The sequence below is a fragment of the Nipponia nippon genome, unplaced genomic scaffold (assembly GCF_047370975.1).
Source record: "Nipponia nippon isolate SJK-2023a ecotype South Korea unplaced genomic scaffold, ASM4737097v1 scaffold_1, whole genome shotgun sequence".
Taxonomy (NCBI): Eukaryota; Metazoa; Chordata; class Aves; order Pelecaniformes; family Threskiornithidae; genus Nipponia; species Nipponia nippon.
In genome coordinates, this window is record NW_028262290.1 from 123,928,579 (window position 1) to 123,955,372 (window position 26,794).

Genomic DNA, 26,794 nt, shown 5'->3' on the forward strand with positions numbered 1-26,794 from the left:
CTAGCTATACAAAGGGAGGCATGTTGTTTTCTGCTTGATTAGCTCACTAAACTGGCTCAGGTTTGGGTCAGATCAGCTGAAGAAGTGGAAAGGAGTGGCTGAGGTTGGAAGGGAAAGGAAAGGGGAAAGGATCTGCCACTTTTACCAGCAGCTGGCTGTTAATTAATTGGTTTATCTCTGTAGTAAAGCTGAAGGGCACAACACTTTAAGCTGCATGAATAAATGCTCCTTTCTGCATATTGTACCTGTCCTTGTACAGCAGAAGTACTTGGGGACAAGCTATAAGGTAATCAGGGTTAAAGTAGGAGAGATTATTTGTAATCTGAATCAGGTTTCCCATTCCAGTGATCTGTGCACCTATGGTGATGCTGTGCTGGCAGACCAAAGAGGTTGTGCAGGGTCAATCTGTGGCCAGGGCTGGCCTCTTTTTGTTGAAGTGCTTACTGACTCATGCTGGCTTAGTGGCCTCTAGGAAATAGAGAGGTAAGTAACCTCAGGATGAGTCCTCAGAGCTGGGTAGGGGCTGCATCCTTGGGTAAGCTGCATCCCTTCATTCTTAGACAGCAGTGAGGGGAATTTGGCTTGATGTTTGCCAGGTTCAATTTTGTGCAGGGACATTTGGATCTGTAATGGCAATGAGCTGTTACTCTTTCGTCTTCACGAAGGTACCGCAAACAGCAAAAGCATTGGGACTGGCAGCCCTAAAGCAAGGTTGGTCTACAGTTGTAAGATTTTGTAAATAATCACAAAGACCTGACAATTTTGGATGAAATCCTAGCCATACTGGGAATCCTGCTGTTTATGGCTTAGAGGTTTAACCCAAGCATTACTTTTTCAAATGGGATGCTGAAAATTTTAAGATTTAACTGTATTTGCTCATGGACAGGTTGTTTTGTGTGTAGTTTTGTTTGGTGATTCTTTAATTGGTTGAAATCTGTTCTTTGCACACACGTATTCATGAGCAAGTTGCTAATTTGTGAGTTTCACGGTATTTCTTAGTGTGCAAATGTGAGGTGATGGTTGCATCGTGTCATGCCTCAGTAATATGCTAAATGGACTGGGTATTGGGGAGAGGACATAAAATGCAAATATCACTAAAACAATACATGGAAATTCTTACTCATGAGGATTCTTAAACATGCTTAGCAATGTACTTGGCTTCTCTTAACTCTTACTGCTTTTGAAGCAAAGGAAATAAATGAATTGAGATAACTTCATTTGGTTTAATCTGAATTCAGGAATTTTGTCTGCTGACTGGTAGAACAGATCCTTTTTATATTCATTCCCTGGTGATAACTGGTACAACAGAAGTGCTCTGAGGTGTTTTTTAATAATCCTGTTGAGCGGACGCATGGAGGAGAGAGGAGGAATTTCTTGGGGATCCAGATCAATCATTCTCTGTGGGGGGGACTGGTGGTAGAATAAAGACTTGTTCAACAGAACAGAAATGGATGAGCTGGGCTTATAGGCCACTTACTAGGGTGAGTTAATACAGTGCACGAGTTCATACTGTCAACAGTTGCATTTTGGGTAGTTCTGTGTCTGATGCAAGCATATATAATTGGGAAAATAACTCTGATTTTCAGTTGGGAAGCAGCAGCTTCTGGTAGTTTATGATACTTTTATTTCCTGCCAGGTTTTCTTCTTTGCTTTTAGAGGAAGAGGAATAAAAATCATTAGCAGAGGAGTTCTGCACTGCACAAAGTGAAAAGGAGGCTACCATATTTCATATGGAAAATCCTATTAAAGAGACACCAAAGGGACTACCCAAACGGTCCAGGTTTAGTGAACAGTAAAATGGGTAGAAAGGATCAAACAGTGGTATTATATCCTCATTTTTCTAAGTCGGAGGCGCTCTACCAATATACTGCAGCTGTATGCAGTTCTCTGGGATAATCCTTCGGCCCCAGCCTGCCCCATCCTTTTTTCACTCAGGGCAGGATCTGCATCAATATAATTGCTTTTGTGGCAGCAAGAGATTTCTGTTGACTATCCTCTTTCTATGTCTTTCTGTCTCTTTCTAGGGCTTTATAAGATTTTCAGTGAACAAATGTTGCATACTATGCAAGCAACAAACTATGAGCTTTTGTGGGAAGTCAGACCCACAGACTGAACGTTTGTCTGCAGTGGATCTAATATGTGCTAATGGCCCTGATGAGGCCAGGCCATACAGCTCTGCTCATCTATGGAAATAAGCTCTGTGTCCCACTGCAAGAAAAGCTGGGTACTATTGGTACAAGGCATTCAGCTGAAATTCAGAAGACGCAAATTCCAAACTACTGAAAATTTCTGTGGTTCTTTGGTAGACTGCGTGATGTATGCATCTCATTTATTTGTCAGATACTTCCTTTTTCTACCCTTCATCTGTCTTGTCTATTTAGATGATAAAACCATTATGTTCTCTGTTGTCTGGACAACAGCTTGTATGATACAACCTTGATGTCAGCCTGTAAGCACTGCTGTAACATAAATAGATAATCCATGGTGAGAAATGATGGTAATAATATGCAAGAAGAGGAAAAATCCCAATAAGAATGAAGTGTAATAGCAAGACAGCCAATATTATCTACCCATAAGTTGGGAAAATAAGGTTTCTGTATGTGAGGTTAATTACTTTCTTGTTAATATCTGGAATTCTAAAGGAAATCCTCATATAATGCCTAAGGGCTCATGTTGAGAAAATGGTAGAGCTGTTTTTTTTTCCTTAGAGTTTTGTCAATTGGTTCTGTAAGTAAATATTTGTTGCTTTTGCTGCAATGATATAATTCTATCAACTTTATTTTTAAGGAAATGAGTTTTTAGTCATCTGATAACAGTGATACACAATGCCTGATCAGGACAAAAAGTTGAAGAGCACAGAAAAAGCAACAGACAAAAAACCTCATGGGATCTGTATGAGGTATAGTATTTGACGTCTTACTTTGAACTTCAGCAGGACCCATGTGGAATTTGCACTAGCTGCCAAAGCAGAATGCTTTAATTTGAAATGCAGTATAAACATGACAACTGTTACTCTGGTCACAAAGTTTATTTACACCTTTGTTGATTTAAGGCATTCTGGGGAAGCTATAAATTCTTCTCTATGTAAAATGGGGACACTAGGCAACACTAGGAAACTTTATTTTCTGTCTGTAGCATTGCTGCTTGTTGACCTTCTTTACTCTTACAAAAGTACTTTTATGTAACTATTAACACACATATTTATGCTATTGTGTTTTATCCTAGAGATTATTCTGATCTTAAAAGACTTCAGTCTCTCTTAAATGTTCAGTCAAGCAACCAACAGGTATCTTTCAATAACTATTATTTTTCAATAACTGTTAAACATGCTGTAGAATTATATAATTATAAGTAATGGTGATTATGGATTGTGACAGATACTTAGGATATTGTGTTCCATTATGATTAAACATGTTAGCAAAATCTTGTGTAGTGTATATGGTGTCTTTTTTTTTTTTTTTATTTGTTGCATATAGTAAAGTAGCCTAACAGATTTTTCTTCCGTGCTGTTCCACAATGTCATGAGAAGGTAGGCTTAGAGATGTATTGCTTACAACATGATGAAGAGTGGTAAAGAATATAAAATAAAAAAATCAGCATTTTAACCATAAACAATTTGTCTCTGAAGAATAACACTTCAGCTAAAAATCTTCAGGGCATAAATATCAGTGCATGAAACTTATAGGGCACAGTAAAATCTCCTTCACCTCAAGCTACTTGGTGAAGCTTGTGTTTGCCATTTGAAGCAAAGAAAACCAACACATGATGATGGGTGTGAGCCCTTGGAATGCCAGAACAATTTCTCCCTTTCTATTCTGTAAAAAGATGTGACAAAATGACTTAGAGAATCATCCCTGTGAGATAGGAGTTATGCACTCCCTTCCTGGATAGAGCCATGGAATTACTTCTAAGCAGAAAGCTGAGGCATTTGACTTCTACAGCCTAAAAAGAATATGAAGGCTGTGCAATTGTAGAAGTGGGACAGGTAAGGAGCGTAGATAATGAATGTGTGTTGCAGATTCTATTGAGCTTTACTATTATAAATTTTAAAAGAACACTGTTCTTCACATTTTATATAACCCCATGTATTTGTTTTCCAGCCTTGCTTTACATCAGTTTTCTACCACATCCGTTCTGTTTTACATGGGGTGTGTGTATATTTTCTAATGGCAGATGATAGGTCCAAAGTTCAAGTCAGAACTTGAGAAAAGGTACTTTTGCTTGATAACATTCTTATAAAACTTAAAATGCAGCGTTTGACTCATGAGTACTGTCCCTTTACTCCTTAGCTTCCAGGTATACATTTTGAAAGTGGTCAAACCAGTGTGACAAGAGCCTGGCAAAATGTCAAAAGCAATGAACAAAAACCCCATGGTCAATGGCAAGAATCAACGGAAGCTGTTGAGCTTGAAAAATTTAGGTAAAAAAAAAAAACCAAAACAGCTAATATGATGACACTGTGGTGTATCTCTGAACATTTTTATGTATCTTAAGCTTCTTGAGGTGTTGAAGGCATTTATATTTGTATTTTTGTATTATGTATATATTGTATTATGTATTGTATTATATATTGTATTATGTATTATATATTGTATTATGTATATATTTGTATGTCTGTTACTTGTACTTTCATGTTAACCCACTATCCAAGGTATGAATTATATATTTTTAACTTTCTAAACCTAACTGTGAATGTTCCTGCCTTTGTGAGTTTCAGACACATACTCCCGCTCAGTAGAGTGTACTGTTGAGAGTTAATATAGTCAATTTAAATAAAGTAATGGTTTCTTTATTTGGAAAGCTTCTATTACACCAATATAATAGTCCCAAATTATGCATGAGACAGACTGTTCTTCCATGCTGTTAATGTCTGGAAATCTGAAGTTGTGTTATTCCATTGTAACTTGCTGTTATGACGTTTCTTAGTTTTTCTTGCTAATGTTAAGTTTTGGCAATCTAAATTTATGCTGTGGCGAGATAATTGGCAATTCAGCGTTTTTCTTTTCTTTTCCATATTAGTGTGACCTACAAGAATGAGAGAAATTTTAGCAAACATCCCAAACATAAGCTGTTTCAAGAGGTCTTTACAGCTTTAGTTAAGAACAGACTTACCTGCAGGTCAGTATATTGAACACATTGATATCCAAGGAGAGTCACTCTTTCTTGCCTTAAGTGAAGAACCAAGATGCATGGATAATGTTTCATACTGTTTCAACAATATATAGAGCATATATGTTTCAACAATAGACCTCTGGGGGAAACTGCCAGCTTCACATCTCTGCGTAATCTCAGTTTTAAACAATCACTTCTGTAGTGGCTTTGAAGACTGAATGCTTGGGTTAGTGGGACAGAAAAAGGAAGGCCTGGGTATATGACAAAATTTGGATGACCAGAATTCAAACATCTGCTATGTTTCCTTGATCATTTGTCTATCTGGTATCTGTAATCTATGGTTTGCTTTTCTAATTTCATTTTTATTTTACTGATTTTACTTGTGTTTTATGGACTGCTGCCTGTATGTAGAAAGGTCAGTGGCTTTCATAAAAATCAGATGAGTTTATGCTACTGTTCATATTTATTTTTATTCATGTGTATAACAGGATTAGAAAGGGAAAACTCTTTCTTATGCTGCTCTCTTCTGAGTGAAGAAGTGCAAGACCTTAAAAAAATTGGGGGTATAGAAAAAGATGTTTTCTGAAATAAAGTGTGGTTTTCAGGATGTCTATTACTATACACCACTGCAGTGTGTTGTATTTTTCCTTTTTAAAGCCCAAGTACATTTTCTGAAAAATCTTAAGTGGTACAGAAGCTTAAGGGAAGAATCCTAGAGCATTTAAAGATATTAATGTGCAACTGCTAGAATTTACAGAAGTACCTAAAAAAAACCCACCAAAAAAATTGCATAGTTTGCTTAGACCCTTTTTCAGGGCTAACTAGGGATCTCATCTTTGATTATCTAAATAGCAGTGAGTTTAAGACAGATCGTTTAAGTGATTTGTAAATCTGGTACCTCTTTTTTTGCAAGTGAACTTTATTACCCCAGTATGCACGAGTGGGATGTCAGTGGCTCAGCTTCATTTGCCAGAAAATCTAAGAATAACTTGCTTTGTGTCTTCCCAAGTTCTGTTTATACGTTGTGCCATGCCTAGGTCGTATTTTGGTTTTTGTTTTCTTCGGTACTTGTTGATGACATAGTAAAACCAGCCTTGTATCATAAATGGAAGCACACAGGTAAGGTTAATGAAACAAGCATGTATTAGTAGGTATGTAAAACCCATAAGGTAAGCGCAGTTATAAAGGTGATTTAGTTGCCCTTTATAAATATTTTATTATGTCTGAGATGGTGCCCTCTCTTTTGAACTACTGTCATTGCATTGTTTCAGAGCCTTAGAAACTGCCATCCTCATCTGCATTACATACTTTTGCTGGCATAACTGTGTTGGTCGGGGTGCAAGAAAGAATCACATCTACTTACTGGCATCACTGTGTCGGCAGAATTCCTGGTTGGAGGTAGTTCTGTTGACAAGAAAGCTGTGATCAGCTTAGCTTAAGTAGTTTGGATAACGAGTATAACTGAGCAGGCAGAAAAAATCCTGCTGGCATATGTATATGGATATACACTAGGGTATCTAGTAATGTCTATTGTAAAAGTAACTATAGTAGAAGAGGCTCTCAAATGTTAACCAGGCTCAGAGAATTATCTTCCTTGCTTGGAAATGTGACAGATGCGTTGCTCCGTTCAAGAAACTAACTTCTGTCGAGTCAAAGCTTTTTGAAGGAATAACTTTGTAGAACCACCATGGTAATAATCTTCAGGCCACTTTAAAATCTGACCTGCAAATTTTGCCTACAAGCACATAGTTGCTGTTTTCTTTCCATGAAAGTTTCGTGCCATTCTGAAGTGGCCAATTATGGAAGCATAATAAAAATTAGTATTATTTTGGGCAGAATATTGGCATAGAAGGGCTGAGCTTTTCTTAGTATCTATTTGCAAAACATTTATTTTTATCAAAATATTTTTAGCCATTGGCGTCGTTCCCAACTGCAAATGATAAAAAGGGAAGAGAACTGCCATGTCACATAGACTTCTTCCATTCCTTGGAAACTTGCCCAGATACTACAGATTCTGTCCTCTCAGTTAAAACAACAGCAAAAAAACCCCCACCACAAAGATGTCCAATTTTAGGTTTATTTTAAATAGGAAAATGGGGATATATACCTTCAACAGGCAGTGGAAACGGTGATTCCATTACTGGTATTTTATGCAGCATTACTGCCCCTGGCTGCTTTGTGCAAATCTGAGTTGTGTTTGCGGCCAAGTCTTGTGCTGGGGAACTGTATGAAGAAATAAAAAAGAGGAAGTTCTATTTGGAAGTATAATCCTGTATCAAGAACATTTAAACTAAATAACAAATTATTCCAAGGACTAATGGTCTTAGAGTTTTTAAAAACCAGGATAGATTATGATAATTCAAAAAATTATTTCAAATCTAGCTATTTTTACTTCTGTAGCACCCATGTGTTTTTTTAAATTTTTTTATATAAGTGTATTTTGTGCACTGAAGTTTGGTATGTGGTTTCTCAGTGATTTTTGCCCTTTTGGGCCTTGATCCAATTACTTAAAGTAAGTTTATATCAAAGCACGATCAGTTTGTGCTTAGAGATAAGCGTGTACTTTCCTACATCAGTTCAGTGATAATAAGTGAAGGCTGGCAATGTTCATACAATGAAATCAATTTATTTAAAGCTGTTACTATGTTTGAATATAAATGATATAAAAAATTCTATAGTATAGTATGTTGTGCAGCTGTTGTAGGTCACTAATCTTCTAGTCGATTGATTCCTGAATCAAAGTGTTTTATCTAAGTGTTTTAACACTTTTTAAATTGTATTTGGTTTATATTTTGAATATTACTTTTACAGGGAGTGGGTTAATCAAGCTCCGTCCATCCATTTTCTTAGAGTATTAATCTGCCTGAGATTACTAATAAGAGATCCATGCTATCAGGTCAGTATGTGAAAATACTGTTTCTTGCTTGGATAAGAGAATGCATATAAGCATCACGCATATGAGTTGTGTTGGTGCACGTGTATAAAAACGCACATTCCTATGGATGCATACTTATTGTATGTATGTACCTATATTTCTGTATGTGAAGATGCGATTTGCAAAGAGATTCCAAGAGTGAATTTGTACTGTTACTGCATAATTTGCTCAGTTTCTGATATGTAGCATCTGTTGTTGCTAACCCTAACAAAGAACCTGTAAATCTCCATAACAGATGGCTTGGTCATTGCTCTGAGCCCTAGACTCCATACTTGACTTTACCATGTAGATATGTAAAATTCCGATAATGTAGTAACTGAAGAAAACAGAAAGCTGCCTATTCCTCCTAGCAGCTCAATGCTCTGAACTGCGAACAACTAGCTTTTAATTTTATTCTGGCTATTATAGTTGTTATTCATAGGACTAAGCCTCAGACATCTGTTAAAATATTTGTTTGTGTGTATTTCTTTTCCATGCATTCCAAAGCTTATACTGTTTTTCTAGTTTTAGAACCTTTAAAATTTCACTTCTGTGTTTTTATTTATCTACTTATTATAAGTAATGCTGTACTCTGAAGGTTAAGCATCTCCAGAATCCATTGACTTCGACCACTGGAGTTAAGGTTTCTCAACATTCATAACAAACAGAGCATTTATATTGTAGTATTCTCTCATTCTAGTGTTTTCTGTATTTTGACTAATTTTTTTTTTTTAATTTTTTATTTTCTTTTAGGAAATGCTCCACAGCTTGGGTGGGATTGAAAATCTAGCTCAGGTAGAATTCCTCATAGTACCTTTGTCCATTGTGTTGCATGTCAGCCTGTTATGATTAGAATGAAATACACTGTAAAAAGCGGTGTACATATATTCTTGGTTTATGGAAAGAAGCAAGTCGGTTCCTCTGTTTGCACATAAGCAGTTGGTGTGGTTTTTTTTTTTTTCCCACTAGTGCACAGAGCAGCTGTCCTTATAATCTAGCAGCATTTAATCCAGGACTTTTAGTTAGGAGGCTTAACAAATGCCTCCTGAAGTGGGAGAAGAATTAGAAAAGTGAGCACAATTGGTTGAGTCAAAAGAAACTGTAGACTTTTGAAGGAAGAACAACACCTTGAACTGTAGCAAATGACTTTTCAAAGGTAAAAGCATGGTGATAGAATGTTGAACAGGTTTAAATTCGGGGACTACAGTACTTTTGCATTACAAAACATTACTGATAACTCACGGTTGTCATGTTATTGCTCTGTGTTAATACTGCTTTACTCCTGGGTTTTTAATACTTGTTCATCAGTGCCAATTTAGCAGTGAGGTATGAGATAACTTGAATATCTTTGAAGTTGTTGGGAGTTTTCTTTCTAGAAAAAAATCAGAATTTTTATAACAATTGTGTCTTTATAGACTGCAGTTATCATTCATTAGTATTTATGGAGCCACCTGTACTTCAAAGAACCAATAGTGTGCTACGAGCCCTTTGGTCAGACAATCACCTGTTTGAAACATCCCTAAAGTTGCAGGAATTAAAGATTATTAGTTTCTAATGGATATGGTTCCCACAGGAACTCCGTGGCGTTTTCCAGTGTCGCATGTCATTAATGCTTAGCCCATCTTTTTGAGGAGCTTGCACAGTGCAAATTGCAGTGGCTTGCTGAGACTTTGGCAACATCCACAAGTGTAGTCCTCTGCAGCAGGAGTCCAAATCGTATAATTGACAATCATTTTTACTATGCATGTGTTGCTGGGATAGAGAATTTAAAAAATCATGAGATGCAATTTTTATAATTTCTGAACTTCCGGGGAACTTAATTTTTTGTGTCCTTTGTGGCAAGATAAAGTTGTTAAATGGGTTTCCAGTACTCTGAAATGCAGTTTGAAAAAAGTTATAGTTGAGACTTTCAAAAATCCCTCAGAAATTTGGAAGGTGGCAGTAATTTCAAGGTGAATTGTGCATCCAAATCTTCTTGCCAAATCACAAGTCTGAAGTCCTCTATTAGAATATTTTAGACAGTATTAAAAACATTTTTTTTTATTATTTTTTTGGACAGTTTCAGATAAAAAACTGTTCTCATTTTAAAGTGTTCTGGGGTGTTTTAGTAGAAAACACTAATAAAATTATTATTACCAATATTAGTTTGCATAGTAGTGTCCTCTTCATGTGAGTTTTCTTTCTAAATTGTGTGCTACTACTGTAGTTCTAGCCTCTCTGTACCATCTGCTTGAAACTGCTGTAGTTTCCCTATACAGTGTTCTGGAAATTTCAAAATGCCACCATATATAAGACCAATATATAAGTGATGCCATGAATCATATATTGATTTTTTTGTACTAACAAATGTTACATCCTCGTGATAATTCTCATTTCCTGGAAAAATATATTTCACCAGGTAGTTATTAGGGTTGTTAAAAAAGATTGACCACCATTTCCCACCAGTTGGCTATGTCAAAAAAACCAAAAACAAAACCCAAAACCAAAACAAAAGCCCTGCAGCTGTGTAGGTTTTGTAGAGTCTGAGCCTGTCAGCTGTGTGGACTGAAGATCCATCTGGCTTTTCTAAATAGTGGTCAATAGTAGATGCTGAAGGAGAAGTTTGAGAGAAGAAACATCAAGTGACAATTCCCCAGAAAACTCTTATCAACCTCTAGCAGCTTGCAAAGAAGGGAGTTTTGGCCCTAGAAGTAGGGTCGTTGTATTTGGTAGTCTTCAGTGGATATTTGGCTTGTGGAATTATAGACTTGCTTTTTGAATTCTTATACATCCAAGATCTCTTCTGTACCCTGACGAGTTTTATAGCAAAAGTATGCGGGATAGTGCAGACTTACCTTTTTCGTGAAACAGATGCACCACCTACAGGCTATTTCTGTGTATAACACTCTAGGTTTATGAATTCTTGAAACTATTTTTAATGGTGTCCTTTATTTTTCCCTCCCTACTTGTAGTATATGGAAACAGTAGCAAATGGCTATCTTGATTATGGAGAAGAGCAGCATTATGTAGACAAGTTGGTCAACATGACATGTAAGTTAGAGCTGATAACATAAATTATAAGGGCACTTACAACTTTTTGTGTGAGGCCTAAAATGTTTAAAATACTTGAGATGGTCATTAAGTAAGATATTACTAGATTCATTGTAGGCATCATCACACAAGTAAAATCTGAAATTGCTGTGGAGAAGCACAGCTTGTTTTTGTACATAAGTAATATTTCCTCAAGAAATGAATACCTCTTTATGCACTGAAATAACAGAGTAAAATGAGCTAGTCATGGTTCAAAGAACTTATCCAGTGTTCTGCTTTATATTCTGATTAGTAAAATGAAAAATATTAAGTGGTAAAGCTTCAATTTATGTGACTTCCTTTGTTCCATAGACATTTTCCAAAAGCTTGCTGCTGTTAAAGATCAAAGAGAATGGGTTATAGCAAGTGGAGCACATAAAGTAAGTGCTTTATAAAATTGCGAATTTATAACCAATTAGCTACCTAACTGAATGACTTATGCTTTTCCGATTTGACCTAGGTGGGAGTAAATTCCTTACCTTGTTAAGCTTGTAAAGTAAGATAATCTCAGTTCAGTGTTTTACAGATGTGTTAGTAGTATCATAAAAATTACTTCTTGTATGTTAGTTAATGGGCCTGATGCATGGTTATTGGTTGTTTGAGATAAATAGGTCATAAATGTTTGGGCTAAACTCATTTATATAAAAATTAATACTCATGTTTACACTGTCCTGAGCAACATGTTATTATGATAGAAATTGTTTTATATAATTTTTAATATAAATATATTTTAATTTATATTTTTTTATAAATTTCTGCTATGATTTTTCACTTACAAAGTATTCTGTGTCTAAATGGAACAGTGTCAACCTAGACAGTGACAACCTAGACATTCCTTGATGTACATTATTGCCAGTGCAAGGACCTATACTTATCCATTGCTGATTTGTGGCCAAACTGAGAAACAGAAGAGATCAAGATCAGTATAACTAGGGCTTCGTGATTCTATTATGTTGCAGTAAAACATTGGCAATTGTGATCAGATAGTATTGGACAACATATTTTTAGAGAATCTAGACAAATATGAAATTTACTTTGATATAAATCATGAACAGAATATATGCAGGGCCTTAAATTACATACTGCATTGTTTAAATATAAGCTGAAAATTAACTTTTTGCTTCCGGAGGCCTTGATTTAGAGTTCTGAAGTTTTTTACACAGGAATAGATTTTTACAATGGTATATTAAGTTGGACAGATGCTTTAGCAGGCGAGAGAGATGCTAATTGCAGTTTGAGAAGAAACATCCTTTCTTGTCCTAAGACTAGGTGTATTCTAAGACTTTAAGTGTATATTTAAGTGTGCTTAAAGTGTACTTTAAATGCGCCTAAGACTTTTAGTGTATTGTGTAAAGGTTTGGTATCTTAATTTTGACTTTTCAATAAATAACTCTATATGTGTTTGAGTCGTAAAAGAAAATAATATAATTTATATTTATTTATCTTGTTTCATGTTTCATTTTTCAGACCTTAGTAAATTTGTTATCTGCCAGAGACAGCAATGTGCTTTTGGGTACCCTCCTTGCTCTGACTAGCCTAGCAGAAAGGTAGGTTCAACTTAATGTGCTGTAGTTTAACAATAAGCATTTTAATGTTATCTCCTTACACAATATTAAAACTGCTGTTTATGAGGAAGACTTTTTTTCAAAATAAAGCCTTGTTCTGTGCAGGCCTATTAAGTGTGCTTAATTTTATATTGAAGCAGTAGAAACTAAGTAGAAACTGGTCCTTGCAGCAAACTTCTTGCTCATGTGGAGAACTTTGCAAGACTGGAGTCATAGAATCTCTCTTTTCAATCCCTATGCGTGATTCTGTAATTCCAACTGACTTCCTGCATATAAAAATCTTCTGTGTGAAGAGAATAGATACAATTCCTTCAGATCAGTAGAAATTTATTTACTAAGATTTCTCTAGATTTTCTCCTTTCCCAAATTTCTTTCATTCTATTTTAGTTTAATTTTTTTAAATATCAGTATTAACTTAAATGATGTTATGCATACATTTTCAACTTCCATTTAACTTTCTTCACAGAATTAAATGTGTTACGTTTGGACTGGGCAAGAAAGTGTTTGGAGTATATCACAAATATTCATGGAAATTGTATTTGATTCTAAGAATGTACCTAATTTGCTTAATTTCTAGTATGAAACAAATGAAATACATTTGTGTCTTTACTTATATGCATTCACACTTACTTTTTTTGTACTGGGAAAACTGGAAATTGTTGTAGTGTCACTCTTGACCCAGCGTATTTTTGTGGCTTTAAGTATTTGTATGCACAATATGATATTGTCACTTAAGCCTTGAGAAAAAAAAATTGGTCAAATGTATAAGGAGGGAGGCTAAAGAGCAATGTGGTTTGTTTGGGGGTTTTTTTCCATGTAATTTAATTTGATATAAATGCCAGGAATAATCAATTTGTAGTCCAGAATGTAGGGAGAAGATAAGTGAGCTCATCATTGTTGAGAACTTGCTGGTGATATTACATGAATACGATTTGCTTTCTAAAAGGTGAGACTTTGCTTGTAGATTAATTGTGTTAAAATATATTTTGACTTTTAGGGACGTGCTTATTTAGAGGAATTAGATAATGTGCCACTTTAATATACTCAAGGTAAAGTTCTGATACCTATGTATTTTCAGTCAGATATTGATATAGCAAGATCTTTTCTAATAGTTTTACTATAAGCTGTCTCTTCTCTCTCCACTGATGGCCTACAGTGTGGTGCAAATAAATTGCAATGTTACCATAAAGTGATAGCAATCGCTTTTCTTGGTGCATCTCCTCTTTGCTTCTGGCAGACCTGAGTGGTTAGATAGAAAGCACACTGAACTCTGACAGTTCCTGGGATGCCCAATATAAACTAGTTAAAAATTGCAAGAAATGTAGCTGTTGTAGTTTATGCCTGAGGTGGGTCAGACCCCATATCCCTTCAATCAGAAAATCATAAATGTTCCTTCAGTTCTTTGAATGTCATTTCATCTCAGCTAAGCCTTCTAGTTGAGCATAGTATATCTGCATTTCAGTAAGAAACCAAAAGACTTTCAGATTTGATATGTCACTTATCCTATCACATTTAAAATTCTGAAGAGATTTTTTTAAATTTCATGCTTAATTATTTCACACATGTAAATTATTTTACATATGCCTAAAGATAAACAAATTGAATATGCCAAAAGATTTTATTTAGTTTCTGGGTTTGAAATTATTTAGATTATATGTAAACCAAAAGTTTGTTATAAAAAGTGGAATTTGAATGTAGACAGGAAGCTGATGAAGTTCAGTGCTAGTTAAGAATAATTTTAAATTCGGATATGAATCTGAATTCATATGTTTCATCAAAAACACATGCAGCTTTTTTGCTTCAAGTGGAAATGGAAATCCCTAGCCATATTTTCTATGGAAAGTACACCTTAATTGGATTGAAGTTAATGAAAATCTTCTATAAACCTTTTAAATGATATATCCAATCCCTTTTGTAAACATAATATTCAAACCATGCCATAGAAGAATCACAATTATTTGTGGAGTTATTCTAATTTCATAGATGGACTTTACAAGTTCATGCAGTCAGCGCTACTTGTAGTACTAATGTCATTAACAAGAAGGTGGTACCATGCATGACTGCAGTCCACCTGGCCACCTCCATCCTGGCTGTGTATGTTTGGCTGCCTATGCCAACAGTCAAACTCAGCGTAAATATAATTTCATCCCTTGTACTAATTTGGACCTTCTTTTTCTTTTTTAGACAGTGACTTTAACCAGTTTACAGTGACTTGAAGCAGTTTAATTTCTTTTTTTACAGGAGGTCTCTGTTCTTTCTTAAACGTTTGATGTGTTTTTTTTTTCCCTTTGCTAACCGACAATACAAAGTAATGATGGAGTTGTTATTAAAATTTCTTGCTGATTTTTTTTAGGCTCACAGCAGAGTTGCTACGCCTCCTCTGTGCAGAGTCACAAGTCAAAGAGCAAGTAAAAATGTATGAAGGAGTTCCAGTCTTGCTCAGCTTACTCCATTCTGATCATATCAAACTACTATGGAGTATAGTTTGGATTCTGGTACAGGTTTGTGAAGATCCTGAGACTAGTGCGGAAATCCGAATTTGGGGTGGAATCAAGCAGCTCCTTCATATATTACAGGGGTAGGCTTTCAGTCCTCAACATTGTGGCAATTATATGAGACTGCTTCATATTTTAAGATAGATTTGTCCAAGCCCTGTTTTATCAACTAGCATCTCTGGTTTTAAACTAAAGGAGGGTAGATTTAGACTGAACACAAGGAAAAAGTTTTTCATGATGAGGGTGGTGAAACACTGGAACGGGTTGCCCAGAGAGGTGGTAGATGCCCCATCCTTGGAAACATTCAAGGCCAGGCTGGATGGGGCTCTGAGCAACCTGATCTAGTTGAAGATGTCCCTGCCCATTGCAGGGGGCTGGAATAGATGACCTTTAAAGGTCCCTTCCATCCCAAAGCATTCTATGATTCTATGGTCTTTGTTTTGTTGAGCTGTATGTGGTGTCTGCAGAAATTAAAAGGCTATTTAGAACATAATGAATAAACAGTAATACTTTTTTTTTCAGCTATGCATATTTCACTGTTATCTTAAGGTGTTTTTCATATTTTCAGTGTATAAACTAAATAATGAATAGATTATAAATATGTCATTGCTGTCTACTTAGTTTCACTATTAATCAGACACCTATTTAGTGAGCTAGAATTGTGAACATAATTGATGAACATGGTAAAGGAATTTTTTGTTTAAAGGCTTGTTTGCTTTTTCAAAATGTGTTAGCTAATTTAGTGAAAAACAAATTTTCAGAACATCAGAAATGGTTAACAAAGGTATATTAAGCCATTTTTTACACTGCAATTTAATATTTTTTTTTTTTTCCCAGGGAAAGAAATCTTGTTTCTGATCGCTCTTCAGTTGGAACTTTATCTAGTGCGAATGCAGCAGGGAGAATCCAACATATTCATTTGTCAGATGATTTGAGTCCTGATGAGATGCAAGAAAATACTTTCTCACTTCAAGCAGGTGGGTTTATAAGGCCTAATCCTCTGTTAACTTGTTTACTTACATTTGCGCAAAGGGATTCAAAATATTACAAAATTGAAATTGTAAACTTTTATACCTGCTTTAGAGAGTGGGAGCACCAAGTCAGCCGTGTTTATTTCTAAATGTGCAATATCAGCACATATTTTCAAAAAGCACACTTTTTTTAGAAAGAAGCACAGGATAAAGTATTAAGTACATGCAAATCATATATATTTCTTCCACCTGTAAACACATCTCAAACATATTTTAAAATTTTGTTTTTAGACTGAGATTATTTTAATTTGATCATAATTTTCCCTCTATTCAAATTTACTATGGTAGATCAATCATGAATTGATTATGATGGAACTCTTTCAAAGTGGTATTTTAAAAACTACCAGTCAGGTGAGGATTCCTCAGTAGTTATGGAGAGAATCTCTTCTAGAGGAGATTTCTCAATAGCATGTCAACTATCCATTCTGAAATGCCTTCTGGAGCATCATGTCTTTTTCCAGTGACTATAGAAGCACAATGCAAAATATCCTAACTAGGATTACATGAGCCTTTGCAGTATCTTCCTGAAAGCTGTAACATAATACATAGGTGTTTTTGAATACTTTATCATGAATTTTACCTCTGAAGAGCTGATAATGTGAAATAAATTGCAGTACCAAAAGTATTGCCAGCACGGAGCATATTTCTGGGTTACTTCTGCCTTCCTTAAGGACTCCTAAGAAAGAGTAAGCACTGAACTTAGAGGTCTTTTTTTAGTTCTGACTGAGTACTTGTTTATATTTTTAGCCTTCTGTATTGGGTGTGGGTGGCAAGGTTTTGTTAGCAGGGGGCCTGCAGAGGTGGCCTCTGTGGGAAGAGGTAAGGGATTGCCCTGTGCTGGACACAGCTGGTTCCAGCTGGCTTCACAACAGACCCACTGCTTGCCAAAGCTAAGCCCATCAGTGAAGCTGGTGGTGCATTTGTGAAAACATAATTAAGAAAGGGCAAAAACGCTGGGTAAGCAGAGGAGGAGAAGAAAAAATAAAGGGGTGAGAAACAGCAGTGCAAACAAACACCAAGCTCAGAAAAGAAGGAGGGGGAGGAAGTGCTTTAGGCACCAGAGCAGAGATTCCCTTGCAGGCCATGGGAGAGACATAGGTGGAGCAGGTATTCACGCTGCAGCATGTGGAGAGGACCCATGCTGGAGCAGGGGAAAAGTAGAAAGGAGCAGCAGAGTGGAACTGTTATGTACTGACTGTAACCCTCATCCGCCACCCCCCAGCGCTGCTGGGGGAGAGGGTAGAGGAGTCGGGAGTGAAGGGGTGAAGATGAATCTGGGGGAAAAAAAGGATGGTGTGGGGGGGAAGGTAGTGTTTTAATTTTTTGTCTTTGTTTCTTTTGCTATCAAAATCTATTTTAATTGGCAATATATTAAATTATTTTTCCCCAAGTCAAGTCTGTTTTGCCTGTGATGGTAACTGGTAAGTGACCTCCCTGTCTTTATCTTGACCCGTGAGCTTTTCCATCCTCTTTTCTCCCTGTGTCCTGTTAAGGAGGGGGAGTGAATGAGCAGCTGGATGGGCATTTTACCCTTAGCTAAGGTTAACCCACCACGCTATCTGAATATCTTTATGAATCTGGCCCTAAGTGTTACATCTGAATTTTTATTCTAGCTTGTTGTGCTGCAATTACTGAACTGGCGCTCAATGAGACTAACGCTTACCAGGTAGTACAGGTAGGAAGACTTTATTCAGTTAAGTAAGGCTTTATAGTTTATAATTTGACTTAATTGTTCTTATTTGTCATCATCATTTCATTAACAGACAAAATGCATTTGAAAGGGATTGGAAAATGTGCCTTTCTGTAACTTGGTATCTCTGTTTCTTTTATACATTTACACACAGAGACATATACGTAAAGATATCGACATATGCATCTAGTTGTTTGGGAGAATAAACAGCTTTATTCAGACAGGTTTCATTTTGGTTGGCATCTCTTGCAATGCTCTTGCCATATTCAAAATAGGATAGTATATAAGAGTAATCACGGCATTAGCTGAGAAATACAAATTCTGAATTTCATTAATGTTATTAAAACAAACTCTGTGCAGCTTAATATTGGCGCATTGTTGTTTCACAAACAATTGCTCTTTTCCTCAGAGTTTGGTATTTCTGAGATAATTTCGTGGCACTCCACCCCCAGGGTTGTGTTTCTAAATTGCATTTTAAAATGTAATAATTAAATCAGTTAGAATCTATGCTTCTGGAAACCATTCTTAAAATCCATGGTATGTATTCGAGACATAGTCAAAGACACAAATATATAGGACATTAATACTAGCTAGAAGCTGTAGCCGGCTCTTATACTCCAAATGTTAAGTCAGTGATCAAAGCCTTCAAGTTAGCTTAAAACCCAACTAGAGGTATTCCTAGAGGAACTGAGAGAACAGAGCGCCTTAAATATGACTGGGAAAGAAGTTCATATATGTTTCAAAACTATTGGTTAAGAGGAAAGGTATGGAAGTAAGTCTAGGAGAAAAAATTTCTGTTTATCTTAAGCACTAAAATTGTCAATAAACCATACTGATTTAGACAACATTTTATCTGAGCAATATAGGTGCATGTTTTAGGCTGAGTCTGGTTTCATCAAAATCAAATATCACTTATTTAAATTGGATATATTTTGAAAACAGTGTAACTCCTGGGGGACTTGGGAAATAAAAGGCTGATTTTAACATAGAGTTTTTCTGCATTGCTCTAGCAGTGCATGATAACTGTGCTGTCAGTAAAGTGCTTAAATTTTTAATGGATGATGATGATGGGATGATGCGCAGGTTCAAGCTTAACTCCTTCCCCCACTCATCCTGTTAAAAGGCAATGACCTCTCCCTTTGTCAAAACGCCAGCCAATGTCCCCCTTTCAGATCGAGACATAGCTTCAAGCATGTTCATTTCAACTACAGTTCCACCCTACAACAGCCTCTTTCATTTTAAATCCTGCTTCTTTCTCTGTGCTAATATAACTTTGAGAGTTGCATGGTGAACAAGATGAAGGAACTCACTTAGATTAAAAACAGATAGAGGAAGAAGATTTGCAGCTCTTTCAGTTATGTGCTGAGAAAGTCAAGCTAAGTGACCTCTAAAGGTTTATCTCATTCAGTGGCAAAGAACTCTTGATTCAGGCAGTTGAGAACCATTTGCTTCTGCTGTAGCTGCCTTTTACTTGTCCATCCTGTATCCTTGTCTCAACTTACAGCCTCGATAGCAGTCTGCAGCAGTTCTGGTAGCAGGCCAGAATGTGTTTATGACTCAATGGCTCTACTGCACAGCCTAAAACCTTAGCTCAACTCTACCTTCATGAACAGTTTAAGAAAACATGACAGGAACTGCAGCAGAGTCTCTGGAGAGCTGACATGTATTCCCTTCAACTCTGCTCGAGAGGAGAGTAATCTCCAACAGGGAGGTTGTCAAGTAACTGGGAACAGTACTGTAACTAAATCTACCAGTGCCCATCTGTTAAACCAACACAATGGATACATTAATGGATGACACAGATATGGTTACATGAAAATGGAAGCTGAAGTACAGTATGGTTTTCACAAAATCCTACTGAAGGCACAGACATACTCCTCAGGCTCTCTCTTCTGGTGTTTCTCCAGTTTATATTTATTGTGACTAGATTTTTGGTTCCTGACAGTTCAAAATATCCACATGATGATGGGAAATCTGTTGCTGCAATTTCCTTCACCTCTAGAGACAGAAGCATTGCTTCATTATCTGTTCACAAGGTCTCTTTGTAATATCAACTTAAATGTAATGATGATTTCATTCTTATGTACATTTAAGTCATTTGAGCCTATAATTTAGGTGTGCAGTAGGATGTTGAGAACTTGTCAATTGATATTAGCTTCTGATTTATCTGAAGTAACATTTGGCTTTTATTTGTGGTTTCTGTGCAAAGGAGTGCTGTTAATATTGACCTTTTTCTGTTTCCAGGCAAATGGAATATATACAATAGCAAAGCTGATTTTACCAAACAAAGAAAGGAATACTGAAAAAGCTAATTTATTACAGGTAACTCCCTTTATTATCATTACACATTGAAAGCCCAAAAGAGTCCCTGAGAATTTTTTTATGATTTTAAAGTTTATTTTAAAGTGCAGTAAAAAAATATTACTCAAAGGAGAAAAACAAAACCAGGAATAACAAATGGCCCAGGAACTAAAAGTTAAATAGTTACTCAATTTCTGGTGTTCTCTTCTGATCAACTTTGTTTCTGACACCTCATATAGTGTAAAGGAAAGCGAGTATTTTTCTTGTAATAATCTCTCCTCCACTTTCTCAGGCTGCCCAGCATCAGATATTCTTTTTAGTGCCTTGGTCTTCATTGAAACTCACCGTAGATTTGATACTGTACTAATATCTTTTTTTTTCTTCTGGAGCATCTTATTGTGGCTGTTAAATAAAATACAGGAAAACATCACATGAAGTAGAGCAAATTTAAATGTAGGATAAATATAGAGCTGATAAGTGTAGAATGGCTCTTGTTTTTGCATGTCAATACCCCATTAATGTACTGGTTTGAGTCAACTTAAGCTAAAAGTTATCAGTAGTAACTAATTATCTGGTAGTTCTTCTCCAGCCTATGTGAAATGGTGTTGGTGTCTCTCTAAGCTGTAGGAAAGTAGTGGTCTGGGGTTCAGGGATGAACACAACTGCTGCTGCTCCAGTTGCCTTTCCGTGGGCAAGTGTGAGGAGGTCCTTGGCATAGGTGCCTCTCACCTGGTCTTTGTTCTGGCATAGCCCTGCACTAGCATGGCTACATAGCTACTCAACTGTCTCATCAGGTAGACGTGCCTGGATAGCGAGGGAAGGCATTTCCACAAAAAAAATAATTCATTACAGTGTCATCTTTCTCATCACAGCTCTTCTAGATAAGGTTGGAGTGCAGATTCAGTGCAGTAGGTACCTTTCTTCTGCAACAAGGTTTTATAATGTACTTCAGTTAAATCAGCTTAAGGGTGAGATAAATAAAAATCTTCCTAGAGGGTATATGAAACTAACATGGAGTCTAATAAACTGGAGCATATGCTTAGTACAGTTGCCTCACACAACTGTAAGAGCTTAATTTATGCCCACTGAGATTTTTGGATTCTAGCAGAATGTGTTGGAAATATCTCACAAGAGATACAAAGCAACTGTAATTGTGTTAAACGTGAAGCCATGTGAATTAATAATGGACTTGATCACGTATGAAAACCTAAATCTGTTTTAGGCAAACAATAAGAAGGATTTTTTTTATGAAACCTTGTTCAGATTCTCACACTGCTGTCTGTATTGCCTTTATCGTTGTTACTGCTATGTAATACAGCTATTGGAATACCCTTTTTGAATTTCGTAGGCATTTTTCTTAGAATTCTTGCAATACTGGTCTGGTTTCTTTACTGCTCTATTGTCTGTGTCTTCAACGATTAAATTTTCAGCTTCTTTCTACCACACTACCTTAGTCATCATACTCTGTTACTTCAAGGGTGGCAGTGATATCAGTCATTTATTCTGCATACACACCATATATAAAAATCAGCATGCCTTAACTGAAGCATATCACAAATGTTAAATATTAATCTCGCAATACTATGAGAAAGACAAGTATTATTGCCATTTAAAATATCTGTTTATCTCATTATTAATCTGTTATCACGTCCCTTCACTGATGGGCTTTCTACGGTAAGGTCTATGTATAGTCTCTAAAATGAAAAACTTTCAAGGTAGCAGCTATGGCCCAGCTGGTCTTGTTTATTTTAGACAGCTAAGTTGTGACTATGATTCTTAGGGCAATGTTAGACATCATAACACACCATCCTTCTCCTGTGGTGGGGAGTTTACTTTGGACTAAAAAGAAACATTGTCTGTAAAAGAGACAGCTTCTTAGCAGCATTAACATGTGTTCCTTTTCTGTGAAATTTCAAGTATCCTGCTTCCTTCAAAAGCAGCATTTGGCCTTTATTTTTTTCATTTAATGGATTGTCCATATATTGAAAGATTTGTTTTTAACATGGGGATTAATTCTGCATTTATCACTAAGATACAGTTACCATTGTCTAAATAGGGATTATCACACTGGACTGCAGTAGTGTTTTAGTCACTGATGCAATGAAGTAATTCTAAATTATGTTAAAGACATTTACTATTTGCATTGTTTCAGATATCAATACCTTATTTCTCTTTGGCTTACTTTATACAGTCATCTTTGGTGAGCCATATATGTGCCATATTATTGACTCTTGATAAATGGAATTAAAGATGAGTTGCGTAAAAGCATACATATTAACTACCTGCCAGTAGCTGTTTTAAGAATAAACTTTCTTCAGTAGAGATCGTATTGAAGCTAAGGTACATAAAGCTAGAAACTGAGGTACAGAAAAATCTCTATAAATATGATGAACTTAGTATTAAGAAAAAAAAAAAGTTGACCATTCTCTTTCTCACTTTTCTTTTTTGTCCCCTGTTAGAACTTATGGTGTTCTACACTGCATTCTTCAGAAAAAATGCAAAATGCTCTTTCTACTGCATCATTACAAAACCACTGATTACATTTACCTTTTTCAGCATTGGAGAAGAGAGCAGGTCTCAAGTCTTGAGCTACCTGCAAATAAAGAGAGATTATTAAGACTTAGATGTTCCTCAGCGTGTACTATAGCTATAGTCACTCACTTTTTTTTTTACTTTTTTTTTTTTTTTCTCTAAATGGCCCTGCCTACTTTTAAAATACAGGAGGAACTTAATGTATTTTTACTCTCTTCAGTATCAGGTTAATAACGTAATCTATCTAGTCATTTAAGTATGAAGTTTGCTGACGTGTAAAGTCAAGGGGAATCCTTGATGTTTATCAGCGGCTTTTTAATTTGTGTATAAATTTGTCATTAAGTATTTTTCCTACTGCAGTGTTATGCTTTCAGAGCCCTGAGATTTCTCTTCAGTACGGAAAGAAACCGACATATCTTTAAAAGGTATGTTAACAGAATGTTTTTGCTCCTTTAGGATAGCTTTCAATAGTCGTCACTCCAATCAGAAAGACATGGTTTTTAAATGTCATTTATTTTTAACATGGAGAAATAGTAATGGGCAACTTCTGTCCTGTCCGCAGCTACGGATAGCCATTCCTGCATTACATCAGCACCAGCCTACAAGATTCAGATATTCAGTGTGGGGACTTCTGTTGTATGCATGCCAAAGAACCTGGCTTTGTAGGGGCTCCTTCCTCCCCCATGAATCAATGTCTTAAATATGTTGAGGACAGATTTAACACTGTTGGAGATAAACCATACTTTTATCCTGAAGATTAGCAGATGCAAGTTACAGCCCTGGATAGTAGCAAGTAACTGGGAGCAGTAAATTTTTTTTCTCTGAGCCCTCCACTCCTTCACATGGGAATGACTGCATCAAGCTAGTTTACTTAGGAGTGTGGCTGAAAGGTTTGGATCAATAAGGAGAAAATGCCTTTCATCAATTACCCATTTTTACTAGTAAGATGACAGTTTCACCAGGTTGACTACAAAGGCCACGTAAAACCTAACAGTTTGATTTGTGGGATGAGGCTAGTAATCATACTGCCTAGGAGGTTGGCCTGTCAGTAGTGTTTCTGTATGATTTAATTCTGTATCATAAATTACTAGAATTCTAAATACAACTTTTGTGTTATTCTTACTTTTACAAAAGGGAGTTTTGTACTGAAAGGGCCCCAGTTGGTAATGAATGCTCATGGTTGATGTCAAATTTTGAAAGTGATAAATCTGGACTGATTTGCTGTCTTTCATATTTTGTCAAATGCCTTAATTTTCTGTATTTCTACTTCTGCCACCACTTTAAAAAGAAACAGACCTTCAGTTAAGCATGTCACTAATTAAATATTGCCTACTATCTGTTAGCTTTTGCTTTTCTTAGTCTTTTTCATCTTTTAGACTAGACTTCTTGGATGAGAAATTCTAAGATGAGTGTCATGATTCTTTAAATGCGGACAAATGTTAATCCTATCACTTAATGCATTACAAGAAAGAACTTGGATAAAGTGACAGCAGGCATAATATAAAGTACTATAAGAAAAAAATAGGAAAATGACTGGGAACTCAGGAAGTGCATTGACTTTAGAGAGGCTTATACTTGTTTGGAGAACTGGCATTTATATTAATACCCAACCCATGGAGGCTGAAGTCTGACTTTTGAAAGATTCTTTAACTCCTATGTATGCAATGTTAGAAGGTTAATATCTGAATAGGTTAGTAAAAAATAAATGTATTACTTTAGAACCTTCTAAATAAGTGGTAATAATAAACATTGAAAAGTCTCTGCTGTAGATTAATAGCTACTGTGTACACTGTTTCTAAAATATATCAAAATTTAAACCTTTGTAGACTTTTCCCTACTGACTTGTTTGAAATCTTCATTGATATTGGACATTATGTGCGTGATATCAGTGCTTATGAAGAGTTGGTGTCAAAGCTAAATTTATTAAAGGTAAATAAAAAACCTTCATAGCTTTAAGAAGCTGTATGCTTTGTACGTTCTTAGCACAAGAAAGGCATGAAATATTTTATATTTATTTATTTGTCATTTAATTTATAACCAGGAGGATGAATTGAAGCAAATTGCTGAAAGTATTGAGAGCATGAATCAGAGTAAAGCACCTACAAAACATATAGGCAATTATGCAATTTTAGAGCACCTTGGCAGCGGAGCTTTTGGAAGTGTATATAAGGTAAACTTCCTTTTTGGTATTAATTTACAGGTTTGAGGGGAGGCTTCACAAAGAGGATCTAATACCTGTTTTGGGCACTACCGTCCTTTTGAATTTCAGTAGGGAAATGCAGGTCCAAAAAGGCCTTTATAGATCTGGGCTTGCTGTTACTATTTACTGTGATTTTGTTTGTCCCCTCTTGTATTTATGAGATTGACCAGTGTATCTGTTAGGTTTCCTAGTTTTACTTTCTTTTAATTCCTTTCCACAAACAGCATTTCTGTCTATTCCAAAGGCTAACAAATCTGTGTAAAACTACAGAAATTCAAGCATGTTTTATCTGAAAGGCAACGCTGAGCACAGTGTTACTTCAAACACTGTGGCAATTTCAGCAGTGTACTGCTAACCTGTGGCTCCAGTTCTTTTGGCTGACCACATCATACACAGAAAAAGTTATGACTGTAGCTTTTGTGAGACAGGTTTGGACTCTGGTAACTAATCTGATAGCCATAATAATATCCATTCTATCCCCATCCTATATTAATTTTACAAGGGTTTTATCTTTTTCATAGGTTAGAAAACATAACGGACAAAATCTCCTGGCAATGAAAGAAGTCAATTTACACAATCCAGCATTTGGAAAGGACAAGAAAGACAGAGACAGCAGTGTAAAGAATATTGTCTCTGAATTAACTATCATCAAAGAGCAGGTATGCCTTGTGGACTATAGTTTCATGCATTGGCATTCTGCTCTTAGCAGTATTAACTGTGAGTTCTCATATAGCAGGGCTTCCAGTTGCTGTTACTGTTTTTGTCTGATCAGTACAATATTGGCCCCTTTTACCTGAAGGCTGTCAATATTGAAAACCTTCTTACCGTAGTGTTAGCAGCAGTGCAAATGCTTGTTACTAAAGATTCCTACTTTCTGTGTTGGCTGTATTTGAACTTTTTTCAGGGATTCTGTAAATTAAGATTGTGATAGAAAACTCATGAGTCTTTGTTCCATTTATGAATTGTTTGGTTTAAAATACAATGAGAAGATAGTCTTTTTTGTAATTGAAAATTAAAAAACCAGTCTGATCATTAGTGTTCTTAGGCTAAGAAAGCCAATACTTTGATGCAGGCGTAATTGCCTTCATTCAAACTTCATTTACTCTCTTTCAGTTATGAAGGGGAGAGTAGATAGGAATCATGCTGTATTTTCCTCCTGGTTCCTCTAGTAATACGCAACACTTCTCTGTGTTTGGGGTAGCAGTGAAAGTCTGCTGCACTGCAGTTTGTAAGCTAGTTTGTGGAATCCTTGTGGAATCCTTCCTTCCAATGCGTAGCTAAACATTATAAATACTGTGCCATCAGTTTAACTACTCTAAACATCTAAATTTCTTTCCTCATTGTAGCTTTATCATCCAAATGTTGTACGGTATTATAGAACCTTCTTGGAAAGTAAGTATAAATGCAGACAATTGTCACATTGTGTGTAATGAAGAAATAGAAATACGTAATAAAAGCACTTAAAGCTTGGAAGGAGTGTATCAAATTTGAGCAATAAATGGCAATATTTTCTTCGAGAACTGCTACAGTTCAGATAGGCTTATATTCCTTTAAAACATAAATATTATCTCTCACCATTTTAAAAAATTGTTTACCTATCAGTAAAACTAGACGCAATGTGAACATGTAGAAAGCATAATTCTCGTCCTAGATAGTTAAGGATCCAAAATTTAGAACTGGAATGCTAAGTAGGGAGAAAAGCTATAGTGACTAGTAGAATGAATGATATATATTGCTCAGCCACATTGTCTTAATTTGCTTTTTATAAAGAGTTAGCTACATAGACCTGCCCACTGAGTGATTATCAGGCAGTGAATTCCTTATAGTGGCTCTGATATAAATTCAGGAAAGAATGGAATAACAAGGAGTAGAACTATGATTAAAA

At 35.9% G+C, this 26,794-nt stretch overlaps 1 protein-coding gene across 2 annotated transcripts in view; it reads left to right on the forward strand.

The window, feature by feature from the left end:
- The first annotated feature begins 398 nt into the window (after positions 1 to 398).
- The window catches only part of NEK10 (NIMA related kinase 10), a 106,615-nt gene continuing 80,219 nt past the window's right edge, over positions 399 to 26,794 (forward strand). For both annotated transcript variants that reach the window (XR_015701485.1, XM_087745030.1), the window contains exons 1-21: positions 399 to 483; positions 597 to 711; positions 2,788 to 2,899; positions 3,226 to 3,286; positions 4,290 to 4,420; positions 5,020 to 5,118; positions 7,924 to 8,008; positions 8,780 to 8,821; positions 10,978 to 11,056; positions 11,408 to 11,475; positions 12,563 to 12,642; positions 13,520 to 13,606; positions 15,014 to 15,238; positions 15,993 to 16,132; positions 17,800 to 17,861; positions 20,121 to 20,198; positions 23,070 to 23,134; positions 24,536 to 24,638; positions 24,751 to 24,879; positions 25,431 to 25,568; positions 26,256 to 26,301. Coding sequence is in view for 1 of the 2 variants with exons in the window: in XM_087745030.1 (XP_087601156.1) it covers positions 2,826 to 2,899; positions 3,226 to 3,286; positions 4,290 to 4,420; positions 5,020 to 5,118; positions 7,924 to 8,008; positions 8,780 to 8,821; positions 10,978 to 11,056; positions 11,408 to 11,475; positions 12,563 to 12,642; positions 13,520 to 13,606; positions 15,014 to 15,238; positions 15,993 to 16,132; positions 17,800 to 17,861; positions 20,121 to 20,198; positions 23,070 to 23,134; positions 24,536 to 24,638; positions 24,751 to 24,879; positions 25,431 to 25,568; positions 26,256 to 26,301 (1,792 nt within the window). In the remaining variant the exon portion in view is untranslated. The remainder of the gene's footprint in view (positions 484 to 596; positions 712 to 2,787; positions 2,900 to 3,225; positions 3,287 to 4,289; positions 4,421 to 5,019; positions 5,119 to 7,923; positions 8,009 to 8,779; positions 8,822 to 10,977; positions 11,057 to 11,407; positions 11,476 to 12,562; positions 12,643 to 13,519; positions 13,607 to 15,013; positions 15,239 to 15,992; positions 16,133 to 17,799; positions 17,862 to 20,120; positions 20,199 to 23,069; positions 23,135 to 24,535; positions 24,639 to 24,750; positions 24,880 to 25,430; positions 25,569 to 26,255; positions 26,302 to 26,794) is intronic.